The sequence below is a fragment of the Artemia franciscana genome, chromosome 8, assembly GCF_032884065.1.
Source record: "Artemia franciscana chromosome 8, ASM3288406v1, whole genome shotgun sequence".
NCBI classification, from domain to species: Eukaryota; Metazoa; Arthropoda; class Branchiopoda; order Anostraca; family Artemiidae; genus Artemia; species Artemia franciscana.
Genome location: NC_088870.1, coordinates 17242874 through 17258576, shown reverse-complemented (window position 1 = coordinate 17258576; position 15703 = coordinate 17242874). Strand labels below are relative to the sequence as shown.

The window sequence follows — 15703 nt, the reverse complement described above, 5'->3', positions numbered from 1 at the left end:
AATTTTCGATCCCAAATGGATCAACTTTTCCATATGTATAGAAAAGGAGAGAATTTTCCATACCTATTTCCTGTAAATCTGGAGATACATAATTTTGATCCTAAGTTATAGGACAGACGATTCTATTATCTACACTCGTCCATTATTGCACGATCCTTAAGAAATTTACTTTAGGAGAAAGGAATATTTCGTTTCTTTCATATACTATTTAGTAGGCAAGAGTTATTTATTAGAAATATCAAAATACCGAAAACAGAAAACAGTTTATTGCTTTTTCCAATCCCCACACAGGAATAATTTTTGATATTTTTATCTATAAACATTGTCCTCCCCCCCCCCTCAATTTATAGTAGAACATGACTCACCATTAAAAAACACTGTTTACGACACAAATCTACTGTATCTCGGTTCCTTTTAATTTCCGATGAGATTTTGAAGAACCCATTTTGGCGGGAAGGAGGGGGAACCCTAGGAAACCCTAAAAAATCCGGGATAGTAAGACTAGGCAAGCAGTCAAACCATTCAGTGTGAACTGAACGAAATCCTAAAATAGAACTCGAACGTTAAGCTCAACTATCCAAGTCCAAACCAGGTGTCCATTGTAACAATTATAAATCGCCTTTTTCTTCTATTTATATGAAATATAGCCAAGCGCAAATATAGTCTTACGTTACCACTCATAAAATAACCATAATAAAAAAAAACATTACATAACAAACGCATTACATAATATAAAAAAGGGAAGTAACCAAACGAACCGGCGTCATCACCTCTGTGCTAGGGACACGAAAAATGACTTGATATAAATCCAAAACCAAAAATAGAGCGTCCCATGCATTAACTCGTGTAGCGGAAGTCTAATTACCGATAAGACTTTTCACATTGTCTATATACAGAATAAATACCTAATGCGATAGATAATTAGAAAGATATTGCACAAAAATGAATTTTACCAGTCCCAAGAAAGAACAAAGCTGTATAATAGTAATATAAACCCATATCCAGCATTGACTAGGTAGGTCAATCGGCACCCCAGAAGATGAGGGAGGATTGGATATTTATCCCCTTACTCTATTGAAAAATTGAAAATATAGAAAAGCGGCAACAGTCTCAAGAATCTGAAGAAACAAGAAGTTTTAAAGGAAAAAAAACTTTTTTTGGCATTTGGCTCCACCTTTCCATTGGAAAAGTTTTGGTAGTTTTACCTCTCCCCATGATATTTATGGGGGAACCCTAGGTTAGAACAAAAAATAGAGTAATTCTAACAAGATGATAAAATACTTACAGCAATAAAAGCCTACAACTGTGCTTAGCGTGAACTCATTCCTCCATTTCTTTTTAATATTTCTTAAAGTAATTTCCATTCAATGACTCAAACTCTTGAACAGAAAAGTCATATCTCACTTATAGGTACAAATGATATTAAATTACAAACTAAATTTATAATTTAATTGGGTTAGATTATTTAATCAGAATAATTCAATAAATATTTAATTAAGTTTATTTTTTCAACACATCTAGAATGGCCGCGGTAGATCGCTTCACAAAACTGAACATTCAATTTTTTTTTTTTAAGAATGCACCTTTTAAGCTTTGCAGGACATTCAAGGAGTCAGTCAAACTGATTTTTTAATAAAAAGCCCACACCTAATTTAGAAAAGGGTTATAATTACTAGTGAAATAAAAGTAATATCAACCTATAATAGACTTTTCACTAAAATGTTGATGATGAAAAAAAGATCTAACTGAGACACATTTTTATGCTGAACATGACTGCGGATTAAAATTACACAAATCTTAGCTTATATTATCCTTTAATAATTAAATACTCCTTAGCAAGGACATGTCCAGGGTGGGAGATCCGGGTTTGAACCTCTCCCTCCCCCCGAAATTCTTGTCCTATTCGTAAAAACGTAACAAAAATCGATATAAACAAATTTCCTATGCATTTCTTAAAATTTTTCTGTACCCCTCCCCCTCTCCCCCCTGGAAAAATAACAAACACAAATCCTGAATACGCCCTTGTTCCTTAGGTACAATAAAAAAATGCTAAACATACCAGGAAACATGGATCCCCTCTTCTACTGGAAAATTTTTAGGGACTCTTATCCTTGTTAAAGTATTTTTCGAGTTTCCCTTTACCTTAAGACACACAACTATTTTTAACTCTGGTACAATATGTACCCAGCAAACAGCCAATGATATTAAACAGAGAATAACTCAGTAAAAACAGAGAAAACTTACCCCTATGAAGCAAATAACAACTCTCGAAGGGAGCAAAATAAAGTACCGAAAGAAGAATCCGATAACCCAAATGACAGTAAGACGGATATTGATAAACTCGTAACTATGATTCGTCCTTGTTAACAAGTTCCATGACTAAAAATAAATAAAACAGATTTATTCTCCAAAATAAAATTCATACATATTAATGACCTAGGATAAATTACAGAAGGTAATTATGATTAACAATAATTAATTGCTTACTACTGTTTGCGTTACAAAGCACCAGATAATAAAAAAAAAACAATTCTTTGCGTTATAAGCGCAGAAATAACTACAATGTCAAAATCTTTTGTTTAATCTTAGCATATGAGGTGTAGTTTCGGGGAACGCATACCTAATGAATATATAGACCCGGTAATTCCTGACTTCTTGATTCAGTGTGGACACAAAGTGAGGACATGGAAGGTGTGTAAAAAGACTCAAAATTCTGTAATGTAGACTATATCTGCGTAATGTAGGCTATTTGCGCCAAATATAGTTCCCTTCTTCCATAAATCAATTTTCTGGATTTTCTTCAGTCTAATTTTTGGAAATACAATTTCCATAGATTGATTGAGGAGAATTTTTTACTGAATTTCGTCACAAAGAAAACTGTTCAATAAAAAAAGGGGATTTTTGGTGATTCAGCAAAGAGTTAAAGCTCGCAAAATCAGTAATCAAGTGCTTCGTGTCTACAAAAAAGGGGGGATAAATTTCAGACAAAATTTGAAATAGAACATTCATGTACGGAAAAAATTCGCCGTTTCAAGTTTCGCAATACATTTTTTAAGTCATCATGAATTGAAATTTCTAGCCGTTTATTTCACAAGCTTTACACAACAGTATAGTACTATCTATTTTTATATAGAAAGAGTGATCGCTATCATGGTCTGCCAAACTTCATCATCTCACTGAACTGCCTTGTTATGTAGATATTCAATATGTACGTTGGTGCAAAGCGCATCTACTCAGTACGTTCGCACACTTCTCTCTTGGGAGGTCCACAAAGTTATCAGAAATGTTTAAATTATTTCTTTTACAGTGCATCAATGCTGCATTTTAAGAAATCTCTTCTTTGATAACTTTTTAGAAGCCTAGATCTGAGTCACACAGACACTTGTTTACACAATAGCATATGTTTACCACGAATTCAGCAAAATTTACCAAAAAAAAATATCTCTGCGGCAATGAAAACGAAAAAAAAAACCCACAAGAAACGAGGAGGCACAGCTAACAGAAAAAAGGGGCTAAATCGAATAAAATGGTGTTGAGTGACAAACTATTATTCTTACTCAAAGAGAAGCCCCTAATATATCCGCTTTTAAATCAGTCTTGTGAAAAAGTCGTTAAATGTCGTAGTATGATTTTGTCTGAGCAATCTATCAGCTGGTGCGAAAATAGAACATTCTCAGCACAGAGAAGACACAAAAAAAGCAGAAAATTTTTTGATGTGTTTGTTCAGCTCCATGGAAGGCAAGGGAGGGACCCGTGCCCCCTAGTTTAAGACACTGAAGTATGAAGCCTTTTGCTGCTGTCTTCTACTAACATTCTAACTCGATTAATTTCATCTTAGGGTATCTTCTCCTCTAGCTAACTGAAACTTGCAACAACGCATCTTATTTACTTGTCTACCTTCCAACATTCAGTACTTTTACCCCACCAAATATCCTGATGAGGATAGGCTAGGTATAGAAGGCTGGAGCTCTTCTTGTGTTGTGGTTTAGGCTCCAATCTATCATTAACTCCTTCCATTCTTATCCAAGGATGGCAAATATTGCAAGCATGGCCCCATAATGGCGTCTAGATAGACCTTTAACGAACCAGAACCGTAAACAGCGCTGTTACGGTTTACAGCGCGTAAGCAGCGCTGTAAACAGCGCTGCAGTTGCCTTGACGAGTGGCGCCTCAGCCTATAATGCGACAGAGTACTGTAATGTGCTTGGTTAATGTCTATTTCTTCTGGGTTTTGTTCGTTTTGGGGGATTTTGGGTTAAATAGCCTCTTCTCAGCTATGTTACCACTTTCTAGGGCTATAACAAAAACGTGATGACGGAGACTAAGATCAGATTTATGAAAGAAAGGTTAGAAGGGCTAAGCCACGTATTACGGATGAAGAATTAAAAATATAGAAAAGCCAGATTTTACAAAATAACATTCTACAAAATAGGATAGAAGTATAATTCAAAGGAAAGCAAAGCATCCTAGAATAAAATGCTAGACTTTGCTGCAACGTTTAAAGATTTGTTATTACACTACAATATTTTCAACAATCAAGAATAAAAATATTCATCTACTGTTCTTTATTGCATATTATTATTTATATACGTTATTATAGAGGATAGTTTTTAATTCTTTTAAGTTTTTTTTAATTAGTTTTTTTTATATTGACGTCATACTTAGTGACAGACAGACGGACCGACAACCGGACAGTACATTTTTATATATATAGAGATTTAAGCTTGCTACTTCTAGGGTTTATAGTTTTTAATTTAGTGTTGTAGGTGCCTTCTCAACCCTTTTTACTTGCTTCCTCAGTTCACTTGATTTCAGGCTTCTAAGGCTTCTACTCTTACGCGTAACCATTCTCAGAATTTTATGCTATTTCTCCATTAAATGCTCCTTGTTTTTATAATTTTAAACTTCTTTTGCACCAAGTATTATTCTATTCTCGTTATAAGGCTTAGTTTAACCTCCAATGGAAAATGATGTGACCCTATGATACTTAGAGCCTCAATGCCCATTGTGTATTTCACAAGCTCGAGCCCAACCAATATATAATCAACTATTCATGGATTTTTCCCTGTCAGACAGGTAAACTCACCCACCTCTGCATCCTTACCAAATCGTCCATTTCCAACCACAAGAGCACTATCAGAGGATAGTTCTAGAAGCCTCTTACCCCAACAATTAACCTTTCTTTTAAAGTCCTTGCTACTTCTAGATGTCATATTTTATCTCTTCCTCAAGCAGATCCCATGTTGATTCATTACTATATGAGCTATTCCGAGGAGCAATATATCCCACTCCAAGCATCAATCTTTTCCCTTTTGTAAGAGGAATTCAAACCCATTAAATATTTTCTGAATTGCTAGGAATACGTAAATAATTTTGTAAACAACCCTGCTTAATTAACACTAAAATACCATCATAATATCTCATATTTCCAGCCGCTTTTCTAGTAAGTTTTTCTACTGAATAACCTCTGAAAGTTGGGACTGAATCTTTACTGTGCCACGTCTCAATTAAATCAATAACATCCACATCATGTAAATCTTGTAATATATGGTCTGCCTTATTTTTTACACATTGGATATTCCATGTAACTATACGCAAAGGGTGGACATGACCGTAGTGTCCTTATTCACTTGGCAATAAAACATCATCTACTGTTAGGAGGTACGGCGAGACGGGATCTTCACTATGTGGGAACGAAAGACGATAGTAATCACTAGTATATGCAGTGGTTGGACCCTTTAATGGACCTCTATAGTTAACTTCTCTTCTCACAACATTACGAATGTTACAACGGTTCTTGTCTTCTGCACTAATGACTTCACTAACTTTTCTAACTCTTTTTTCATTATTATTCGTAGCTTTAGGAGATTTACTAGTTTTAATATTGAGCTTCATCACCGTTTCGGTATCGCTCTCAGTATTTTCTGATACCGACTAACAAGCCTCGAAAAAGTCCATTCTTTAGGAGTTTTTTACTAGGAGATTTACTAGTCTTTATATTGAGCTTCATCACCGTTTCGGTATCGCTCTCAGAATTTTCTGATACCGACTAACAAGCCTCGAAAAAGTCCATTCTTTATGAGTTTTTTACTAGGAGATTTACTAGTCTTCATATTGAGCTTCATCACCGTTTCGCAATCGCTCTCAGAATTTTCTGATACCACCTCACAAGCCTCGAAAAAGTCCATTCTTTCAGCCACTGGTTCAACTGGATTATTTCTTTTTGCTAACGTTTCTCTATTCTGCCAGTTTGGCTTAACGTTTTCCCTGTTGGATACTGCCTCTTTCACGCACTTGGAGAAGTCGATAATAAACATTTTGCCGTCTATAAACAATTTTTCTCCCCTCAGCCTTGCTTGGTGGCGCTTAGAAAGGGCATCATTTGAGACCAATTCCAAATCCTTGTGCGCTTCCCTTTGCCTTTGGGTGGAATCTGGAGCTGTCGATATCCCATTTCGCTTTAATAGAGGGTTAGATCTCAGAATAGAACCACAAATTTCAACTGAATTTAGTTTTAATACTCCTGGACCAGAACGAATTCTAAACACATCTTTCACGTCATAGCAGGAAAGGCCTAAATTGGGTATGTACTTATTAAGAGTCTTAAGAATTTCTTATTTCAGAGTAATCGCTGCCGTATTAAAGGAAGGAAAGTTATAGAGTACTATGTTTGACCTTCTAAGTTCTTCCTCTAAAGCATCAAAACGTTGACTAGTTGCGCTTAAATACTTTCTCAATACCTCGATTTCCTTTTTTATCTCTTCATTAGCTTGTGCATTTCCTGCCAATTTCTCAACGCAACTCAGGCTTTCAACATAAGTAACTTCAGTTAGAACTTCAGGAAGCGTCTTTTCCAATGTCTCATTCAAGCGAGGCATTAGGTCCAACTTGAAATTAATTTCTTCTAAAAACTGAGCGCTCGCTCCTCCTTCAATAGACGGTTCAAGAGAAAATTAATTTTTAAGGAAATAAAAGCAATAACCTTTAACAAACGACCGCCGAAGATAAAATCTTTTTCACTAATTAAATAAAAAAAAACTTATTTTTTAAGCTGAAAGTAAGGAGCGACATTAAAACTTAAAACGAACAGAAATTACCCCGTATATAAAATGGTTTGTCCCCTCTGCAATGCCTCGCTCTTTACGCTAAAGCTTTTAATTGTTTTAAAAAGCAGAATTGTGGCAAAGAGTCAAGTTTTTAATTGTTTTAAAAAGTAGAATTGTGACAAAGAATCAAACTTTAGCGTAAAGAGCGAGGGATTGCGGAGGGGACAAACCATTTTATATACGGGGTAATTTCTGTTCGTTTTAAGTTTTAATGTCGCTCCTTACTTTCAGCTAAAAAAATTAGTTTTTTTTATTTAATTTCTGAACGTTTTTGAATTAATGCATGTTTGGTTTTGGCTCTCCGCACATAAATTATTAAAATGAAATTTGTAGTTGCCCTCCAATTTTTCGGTTGCTCAAAAAGGCAACTAGAACTTTAAATTTTTAACGAACGTTTTTATTAGTAAAAATTATGCGTAACTTATAAATTAGCAACTTACGTAACAAACTTTCATAATCTTATATTTTTATTATGTATACAAGGGGGTTTGTATCCTCGTTAATACCTCGCTCTTTACACTAAATCTTAAGTTTTGTCCTAATTCTTTAAGAATGACCCCTGAATCAGAAAGGCCGTAGAATAAATAGTTGAAATTACTAAAAATACTTTAGCATAAAGAGCGAGGTATTTATCTCCTCCTAAATACCTCGCTCTTTATGCTAAAGTATTTTTAGAACCCATAATATGCGTTATAATCTCTGTTCGTTTTAAGTTTCAATGCTACTCCTTCCTTTCATTTGAAAAAACGTTTTCATGTTTATTTTTCATTGTTTTCTAATTGTAATGCTAGAAAATCATGCGCCCTTTTCCTTAAATTTTTCTTCCCCCATGACAGATTCCTCCAAGGAAAGATCCTCCAACATAGCCCCCTCCCCTCAGCCCCAACCCCCAAACAAAATAAAATCCCCCTGAAAACGTCTGTACACTTCCCAATAACCATTACTATATGTAAACACTGGTCAAAGTTTGTAACTTGCAGCCCCTCCCCCAGGGATTGTGGGGGAGTAAATCATCCCCAAATACATAGTTATTATGGTTTTCGACTATGCTGAACAAAATGGCTATCTCAAAATTTTGATCCGTTGACATTGGGAAAAAATGAGCGTGGGAGGGGGCCTAGATGCCCTCCAATTTTTTGGTCACTTAAAAAGGGCACTAGAACTTTTCATTTCCGTTAGAATGAGCCCTCTTGCGACATTCTAGGACCACTTGGTCGATACGATGACCCCTGGGAAAAAAAAAACAAACAAATAAACACGCACCCGTGATTTGTCTTCTGGCAAAAAATACAAAATTCCACATTTTTGTAGATAGGAGCTTGAAACTTCTACAGTAGGGTTCTCTGATACGCTGAATCTGATGGTGTGATTTTCGTTAAGATCATATGACTTTTAGGGGGTGTTTCCCCCTATTTTCTTAAATAAGGCAAATTTTCTCAGGCTCGTAACTTTTGATGGGTAAGACTAAACTTGATGAAACTTATATATTTAAAATCAGCATTAAAATGCGATTCTTTTGGTGTGGCTATTGATATCAAAACTCAATTTTTTAGAGTTTTGGTTACTATTGAGCCGGGTCGCTCCTTACTACAGTTCGTTACCACGAACTGTTTGATTCTGACATAACTTCTAACTTTGAATTCCAAATTTCAATCTTTATTACAAACTTCAATCAGTAGTCACTATCATTGCGTCATTACTAAAAGACATACCAGCATAGTATCTGATGAGTACAAAATTCTTTACAAAGAAGTCTTTTATCGTTATCCAATGAATGCAAGTTTCACCACAGTGTATTTCACTTGAAATATTGTTTTTTTGACGGTGTTCACCCGATGACCGCTGAATGAAAACTGAACAAAATGGCTATCTAAAAATTTCGACTAGATAGGTTTGGGGAAATGGTGGGCGTGGGAGGGGGGTTAGTTGCCCTTCAATTACTTACGACTGTTAAAAAGGACACTAGCCCTTTAAATGTTCAATCGAATGAGCTCTTTTCGAAATTCCTAAGACAACAAAAGGCCGCCTCAAAATTTCTACCTGACGCATTTCGGAAAAATATGAGAGTTTAGTGGGGGGGTATTCACCCTCCAACCACTCTGAAAATTAAAAAGGACACTAGAACATTTAATTATTAATCCAATGACCCCGCCCCTCGAGGTTTATACGATCACCCTTTCTATATAAACCTTATATGCGCCCAGCCCATAACTTACAACCCTTGGCCTAAGGGCTGTAGGGGGCTTGTCATCCTCAAAACACAATTTCCTTAACTTTCAACTACGTTGAACAAAATGGCTATCTCAAAATTTTGATTGGATGTGATTGGGGAAATGGTGGGCGTGTAAGGGGGGTTAGTTGCCCTCCAATCACTTTCGACTATTAAAAAGGGCGGTAGTTCTTTCAATTTCCAGTCGAATGACTCCTTTTCGAGATTTCTAGGACAACAAATGTCCATCTCAACATTTCCAGCCGATACATTTCCGGAAAATACCGGATAGGTAATATCCGGAGGGTATCCACCATTCGATCACTCTGAATCTAAAAAAGGGCACCAAAACTCCTGACTAGCAATCCAATGAGCCCCCTCCCAAGTTTATACGATCACACTTTCAATATAAACCTAACATGCTCCCAGGCCATAACTTACAACCCTTGCCCTGAGGGCTCTAGGGGGTTGTCCTCCTCAAAGACATAATTTCCGGATCTTCCAACTACGTTGAACAAAATGGCTATCTCAAAATTTTGATTGGATGTGATTGGGGAAATGGTGGGCGTGGGAGGGGGGTTAGTTGCCCTCCAATCACTTTCGACTACTAAAATGAGCACTTCCCCTTATAAATTTCCGATCGAATGAAGCATTTTCGAAGTTTCTACGACAACTCCTTCAATACAAAGAGCATGTCTAAACAAAATAATAAATAATATATTGTGCCCACATCGCTCTTTACTTAGGCAGCGCTATTGCGCTGCCTGTGATCAACTGTTATTTTTAAACATTCAAGTGCATTGGATTTCACATATTTTGCACAGTATACTGTAAGGAATGAAACTAGAAACCTAAAATCTGGGAAGGCACCTTCGTTCCTCTTTTTTAATAAATAATCTTACTCTCAGTTCTGCTGCAACAAATCTCTGCGTAACTTCATCTTCAATGATCGCCTCCGTTCCAGACTTGACATAGTCTAAAATATCTCCCAGCTGATAGTCTCTCTTGAATGTTTCCACAGAACGGGCTCGATGAAACTAGAGAAAAAGAAAAGACTAGAGAAGGAAAAAAAGAAAAAAATAAATAAAACCAAAAGAGCATACCTAACGAAAAAAAGCCATAAAATTAATACTTTAAAGAAAAAAAGAATGTTTAAAAGAACAGTTTGCGGCTTAATGATGGAACTTTACCTTTGCACTTGGCGCAAAAATATATTATCAGATAGTAGAGACCTTTCCAAAATGGCACTATTTTTATGACTGCGACAAGACTTTTGAAAAAGTAGCAAATCTCATGAAAAATACGGCTAAATTTATTGGTTGGATTAATAGACTCTAAAGTTCGAACACTATTTTCCACCATAGACCATATTTTCACCAAGACCATATTTCATTTTTCAAAAAGAAAATATAGGTCATTATTCCAGAAATAAGTTTTGTGGTAGCACAGTGGATTGATGATCAACTTGGCAGCTCAAATCAGGAGTCAAACACGGTTGTGTTCTATCCCCATTTAAGCTGACCATTTTGATTGATGAAGAGGACGAGAAGATAGATCAAGTGGACAGCTTCACTTACATAGGTAATCATTAGTAAATCTTATAATATCACTTTACCTAGGTAATTATTAGTAAAGACGGTGGGTGCAATGAAGATGCTAAAAGTAGAATAGACAAAGCCCAGGGTGTTTTTACACAGCTGAAAAAAGTTTGGAAGAATAGGAAGAAAAGTCTTTGAACCAAAATCAGAATATTGTAAGCTACAGTGATGACAGTGGTCAATCATGGTTCTGAAGCGTGGGCCCTCCGAAAGACAGACTCTGAAGCGTGGGCCCTCCGAAAGACAGACTCGTCTGACTGACCATATTTCAAACAGTATGCTGTACGAAAGATGTTGTTCAATCCCACTTTCTAAGCCTATTAATGAGAGAAAGGTTGAGATGGCTAGGACACGTTATGCGGATGAAGAATGACAGATTGCCAAAGATCGTCCTTGTCAGCCAATCATCTATGGCCAAACGAAAAGTAGTTCGTCCCCTAATGGGATAGGAGGAGATCGTAAGGAGAAATTGAAGAAAAATTGAGACTTCCTGGGAGAATGAGAAGAGGGGGATTTGAATAGATTGGGATGGAGGAGGAGTGAGCGCAGCTGTGTTGGCCTCAGACGGCTGGCTGCTGCAGTGAGTTGTTAGTAGCAGTAGTAGCATTCGCTACTAAAAGGTTATTAGACTTCACACAGATTCGGAAACCTTGCTTTTAACGAGCTATTTTAGCTTTTCAAAACCGAGCCGTCCTAGCTGAGTGGTTACCGATATAGACTTGAGACCCTTTGTCCGTGAGGATTAAGGTTCGAGTCCTGGTGTCACTGGTTATTGGCTTGAACAGGGCTAGCGGCATGACTGTGTAAGCTCAGTCAGAGTCCATCCAGCTCTAAATGGGTGCCTGGAGTAATCAGGGGAAGGTAAATAGGAGGGGAGTGCGAAAGCACAGGAAGACTGGTTACCAATCCCCATTCCAACTCCTAACTGAACGGCCATGAATTGGAGATTACCACCGCTGGAAGGGATTGTAAAATCCAATACCATGTCATTTATTTATTTTTTTTTTACCTTTTATTTTAAGATTACACTAGGAAGGTTAACTAGCAATGGAACCCAATGCGCTTTAGCCCTTTTCCCACTAATGACGAATTTCCTCTAAATTTTATTAAAGCACATTCTGTATACGCATTAACTGAATAAGACCCACTACCGTTATTTATAGTTATTCTTTCCCATCGTGACTTACGAGTCGCGCAAATTCTACATAACACATAAAGTTGAACATCCCTGGAATATGTAATCCTTTAAAGTTCCTACCGTAACGTGCACATCTCAAACGTGACAATTTTTACAAGATTAAGGTAGATGATACTCCATAAGCAATTGTGCAAGTCAAATCAAATCCCAGAAAAATCTTCCACAAATTTGTATGTAAGTAAGTTTTTATGAAACGAAACGAACCATTTTTACCGAAGCAAAATCTGCGTATACTGTGCAAAATTCACGATTTGACGTCATTTTGATGATATATTGACGTAATCGTTGCTCGTTTCTGGATATTTTTTTTCCATGCATCGTTCATAATTGTGGCCAATGAAAAAAATGTTAAATCACTGATGACATATTTTAACATACAAGGTACAAAATCAGCCGGGGCTACAAAAATTGGCGCCAACTGGATCTCTGTCGAAATTTTTTATGGGAAATAGGAGTAAGTGTCCTAGTCAAAGCTTTAGGACTTTATGAAATAGTCTATCTCCTGCTGGGAATGGGGACGAGATTCCTAAATTTATTTCACCATGAAATACATCATAAAAAGTTGTTAGATATCAACCAAACTTATTGGAGAGTAACAGCTAGTGTTTTATTAACGACCTTTGGAGATCTAGACCCAATGCGACCTTTGAGGTGGAATGAAAGGATCTCTATATACTTTTCACCAGGGCATCCAATTAAAGACCCGGACAGATAAACACTAAACTTGGTTGGAAGTAAGGGTCGGTGTCCTAGTTGGGTCTTCTAGAGGTCTGTACTCATATCGGTCTCTACGGGGGAGAGAATCCCTAAAGTTTTTTCATCACGGCATTTCCAGAATCGATTGCAGGACATAGACCAAAGTCAATAAGAACTGACAGGTGATGTCCAAATTTTGGAGATCAGAGCCAGACGCGACATTTGTGTGGGTAGGGGTTGGTACATCCTTGTCATCAGGACATCAAACAGAAGGGGCTGCCATATCTTAACAAAAATTGCAGAAAAACAAGACCAAGTGTCCTAGTTATTCCTCCATGAGGATGGAGGAAACGGGTCCTCAAATTCTAGTCATCAAAGAATCTGGCAAAGGCAGCCATCGGACCTCAATCAGACTCATCGAAAGGTGTGACTCTTACTATTTCTAATTACAGCCTCTTTTCCTGCGGCCAAGGGTAATCGATAGTGTCCTAATTATGTTGTTTGTCATCATCATCACAGCTACGAGAAGAGGGAGTTGGGTCCAAACCAAGTTTGTCGAGAAGTAGACGTTGATGTTTTAGTTTAGCTTTTTATTGTGGGCACGATCCAACCACGCCAGAGGGAGCTTCTAAATTCTTGTCATCAGGCTACCCACCAGAGCGTGTTCAGTCCAACTTGAGAGAAATAATAATGCACTTATTACCCGATTTGTGTCCGTACCAAACCCAACCTGCGCGTGGGGAAGAGGTCCCTCTATTCCTGTCACCATGACAAATAAGAGAATAGGTTTCTAGATTTTAGTAACATTTGGGTGTTCTACTTGTGCGTTTTTGAGGATTCGTCAAGAGCCTATTTCTCCTTCTGTGGGTTTTGAGGATGGGTGGGGGTGGTGTGATAAATTCTTGTAATCGGGATACCTACCAAACATATTGTCAAAATTCAGCCTAATCTTGTGGAAAGGAAAAGCTGATTTTCACAGGATTCTAGTCATTAGTGCATTTCTAGACTTCAATCGAACTTATTCACATGCAATAGTTAATGTTTGAGCTATGTCTTTTCAACATCCAGGATTGGTCAGACCTCTTTGGAAGAAGGGGTGGGGCTCTAAATTATCGTCATAAGTATACCCATGAGGAGGGGGCGTTATATCCAGACTAAACATGGTGAGAAGTAAGAATTAGACTCATTACTGTGCCTAATTATAATATGACATCTTCGAGAGAGGTGATTGGAGCATCAAAAATGAACCTTTCTTTCACTGCAGACCTAACCTTACCTATATAGGAGGGGGGTCAAGATCTCTTTCTAAGAGCCTGATTACTATAAAGGTTAGCGAAAGTCAACCTGGGCAAAGGAATTAGTATTTGAAACTTGTTTTGTGGTTAGGGGTTTTGAGTTCAAACCAAGAGACACTCCTGCATGTGTTGTTCCACAGCTGTTACTAAGAAGCCAGAGTTGCCGCAACAGCTAAAAAGGCCTTGGCACTGGAGGCATAATTGCTATTGTGTTTCGCCTAAGGCTAAAAAGAGTGGTTAGTCCTAGCAGAGTGGTTGGGTACTAGAACAGTGGTTGATGAGCTGGATTTGGAATCCTTTGTCCAAAGGGCGATGTTTCGAATCCTAGTGTATCCAATTATTTGGTATGGGACGGGGTTCAGTGGCGTGATTCTGTAAGCTTAGCCAGAGACGAACCATCTTTAAAAGAGTACCTGGAGAAATCTGGGGAAGATAAAAGGGTATGCGAAAGCAGAGGACAGCTGGCCCCCATCCCCCATTGTACTTCCTGGCTGAAGGGCCTTGAGACGGAGATCGGTACCGCCGGTTTGGACTTTAAGGCTCTAGTACCGTATCCTTTACCTTTACCTTTACGATGTGGCTTGAAAATAAACTTATATTTTCCCGGTCTTGATTTATATCAGTTATACTCCACCGACTGTTGAGGGTTCTACCATTTTCTTTTCAATTTATACTGATTGCGAAACAGCCTGTTCTGAATCTCTTATTTTTTTTCAAACTCAGAAGGCTGCCTAGAATTTTGATTATGTTTTTACCTTTCCTTTATTTTGTCGACAGATTTTAGGATAGTTTCAGTGACCTTCATAAAGCTAAAATTTGACTTACAACCTTCTTTTTTGTCTTTTTTTTTTTTTGCTAGACATGAGCAAAGTCTACAAAAAATAAAACTCCAACCAAGCCGGCCCCCCCCTCCAGATCTGCCACCTATTTCACCTGATAAAACACTGAAACCTTCAAAGCATCAACATTAATGAAGCAATTAAGTGTCATTGTTGGACAAAACAATTCAAATGTAATTATATCAACATCCAATGATCGTTTCTTTCCTTATGAAAAAAGAAATTGTCAAATCAAATCCAAATTTTCCATATTTATTTCTTGGCATGATGATTGAGTCAACTTATTTCTTAGAAACGAGTTTTACCAAAAGAAAAAGATTCTCGCAAAACTAATGTATTATCATAAGTTTTATAGACTTTAACTGCATCGTAAGCGACAAACGTAAAGTTGAGCTAGCAACTAAAATTATCGTCTAATTTCATAAATAGATCATAGATAAAAATAACTATCAATAACATTGTCAAAACACATCAAATGGTGAAAAAACTGCCTTTCTTGACAAAAAGACAATAATGACACCAATAATTAGTGCTTAATTTTCAATTTTAAAATTTCGGATAAAGAGGGATTGGATTTTTGGGGAGACAAAGTATAATGTCGTTAAAAAAGAATCAGGGATAGAAAAAATAGGGATAATCTTAGATAATCTTAGACAGGGACAGTAAATCGCTTTTCAATTAAAGGGAACGATGTAGAAATTACTTTTCACATATTATCTAACAAAAAAAAAGAACCGAATAATAAGATGATCACAAGATACT

At 37.0% G+C, this 15703-nt stretch overlaps 1 protein-coding gene across 4 annotated transcripts in view; it reads right to left on the bottom strand.

The window, feature by feature from the left end:
* The window catches only part of LOC136030069 (glycerol-3-phosphate acyltransferase 3-like), an 84127-nt gene that overhangs the window by 48154 nt on the left and 20270 nt on the right, over positions 1-15703 (bottom strand). For all 4 annotated transcript variants that reach the window (XM_065708702.1, XM_065708701.1, XM_065708704.1 and 1 more), the window contains exons 4-5: positions 10218-10352; positions 2245-2379 (exon numbers count right to left, since the gene is read on the bottom strand). In XM_065708702.1, the coding sequence (XP_065564774.1) occupies positions 2245-2379; positions 10218-10352 (270 nt within the window). The remainder of the gene's footprint in view (positions 1-2244; positions 2380-10217; positions 10353-15703) is intronic.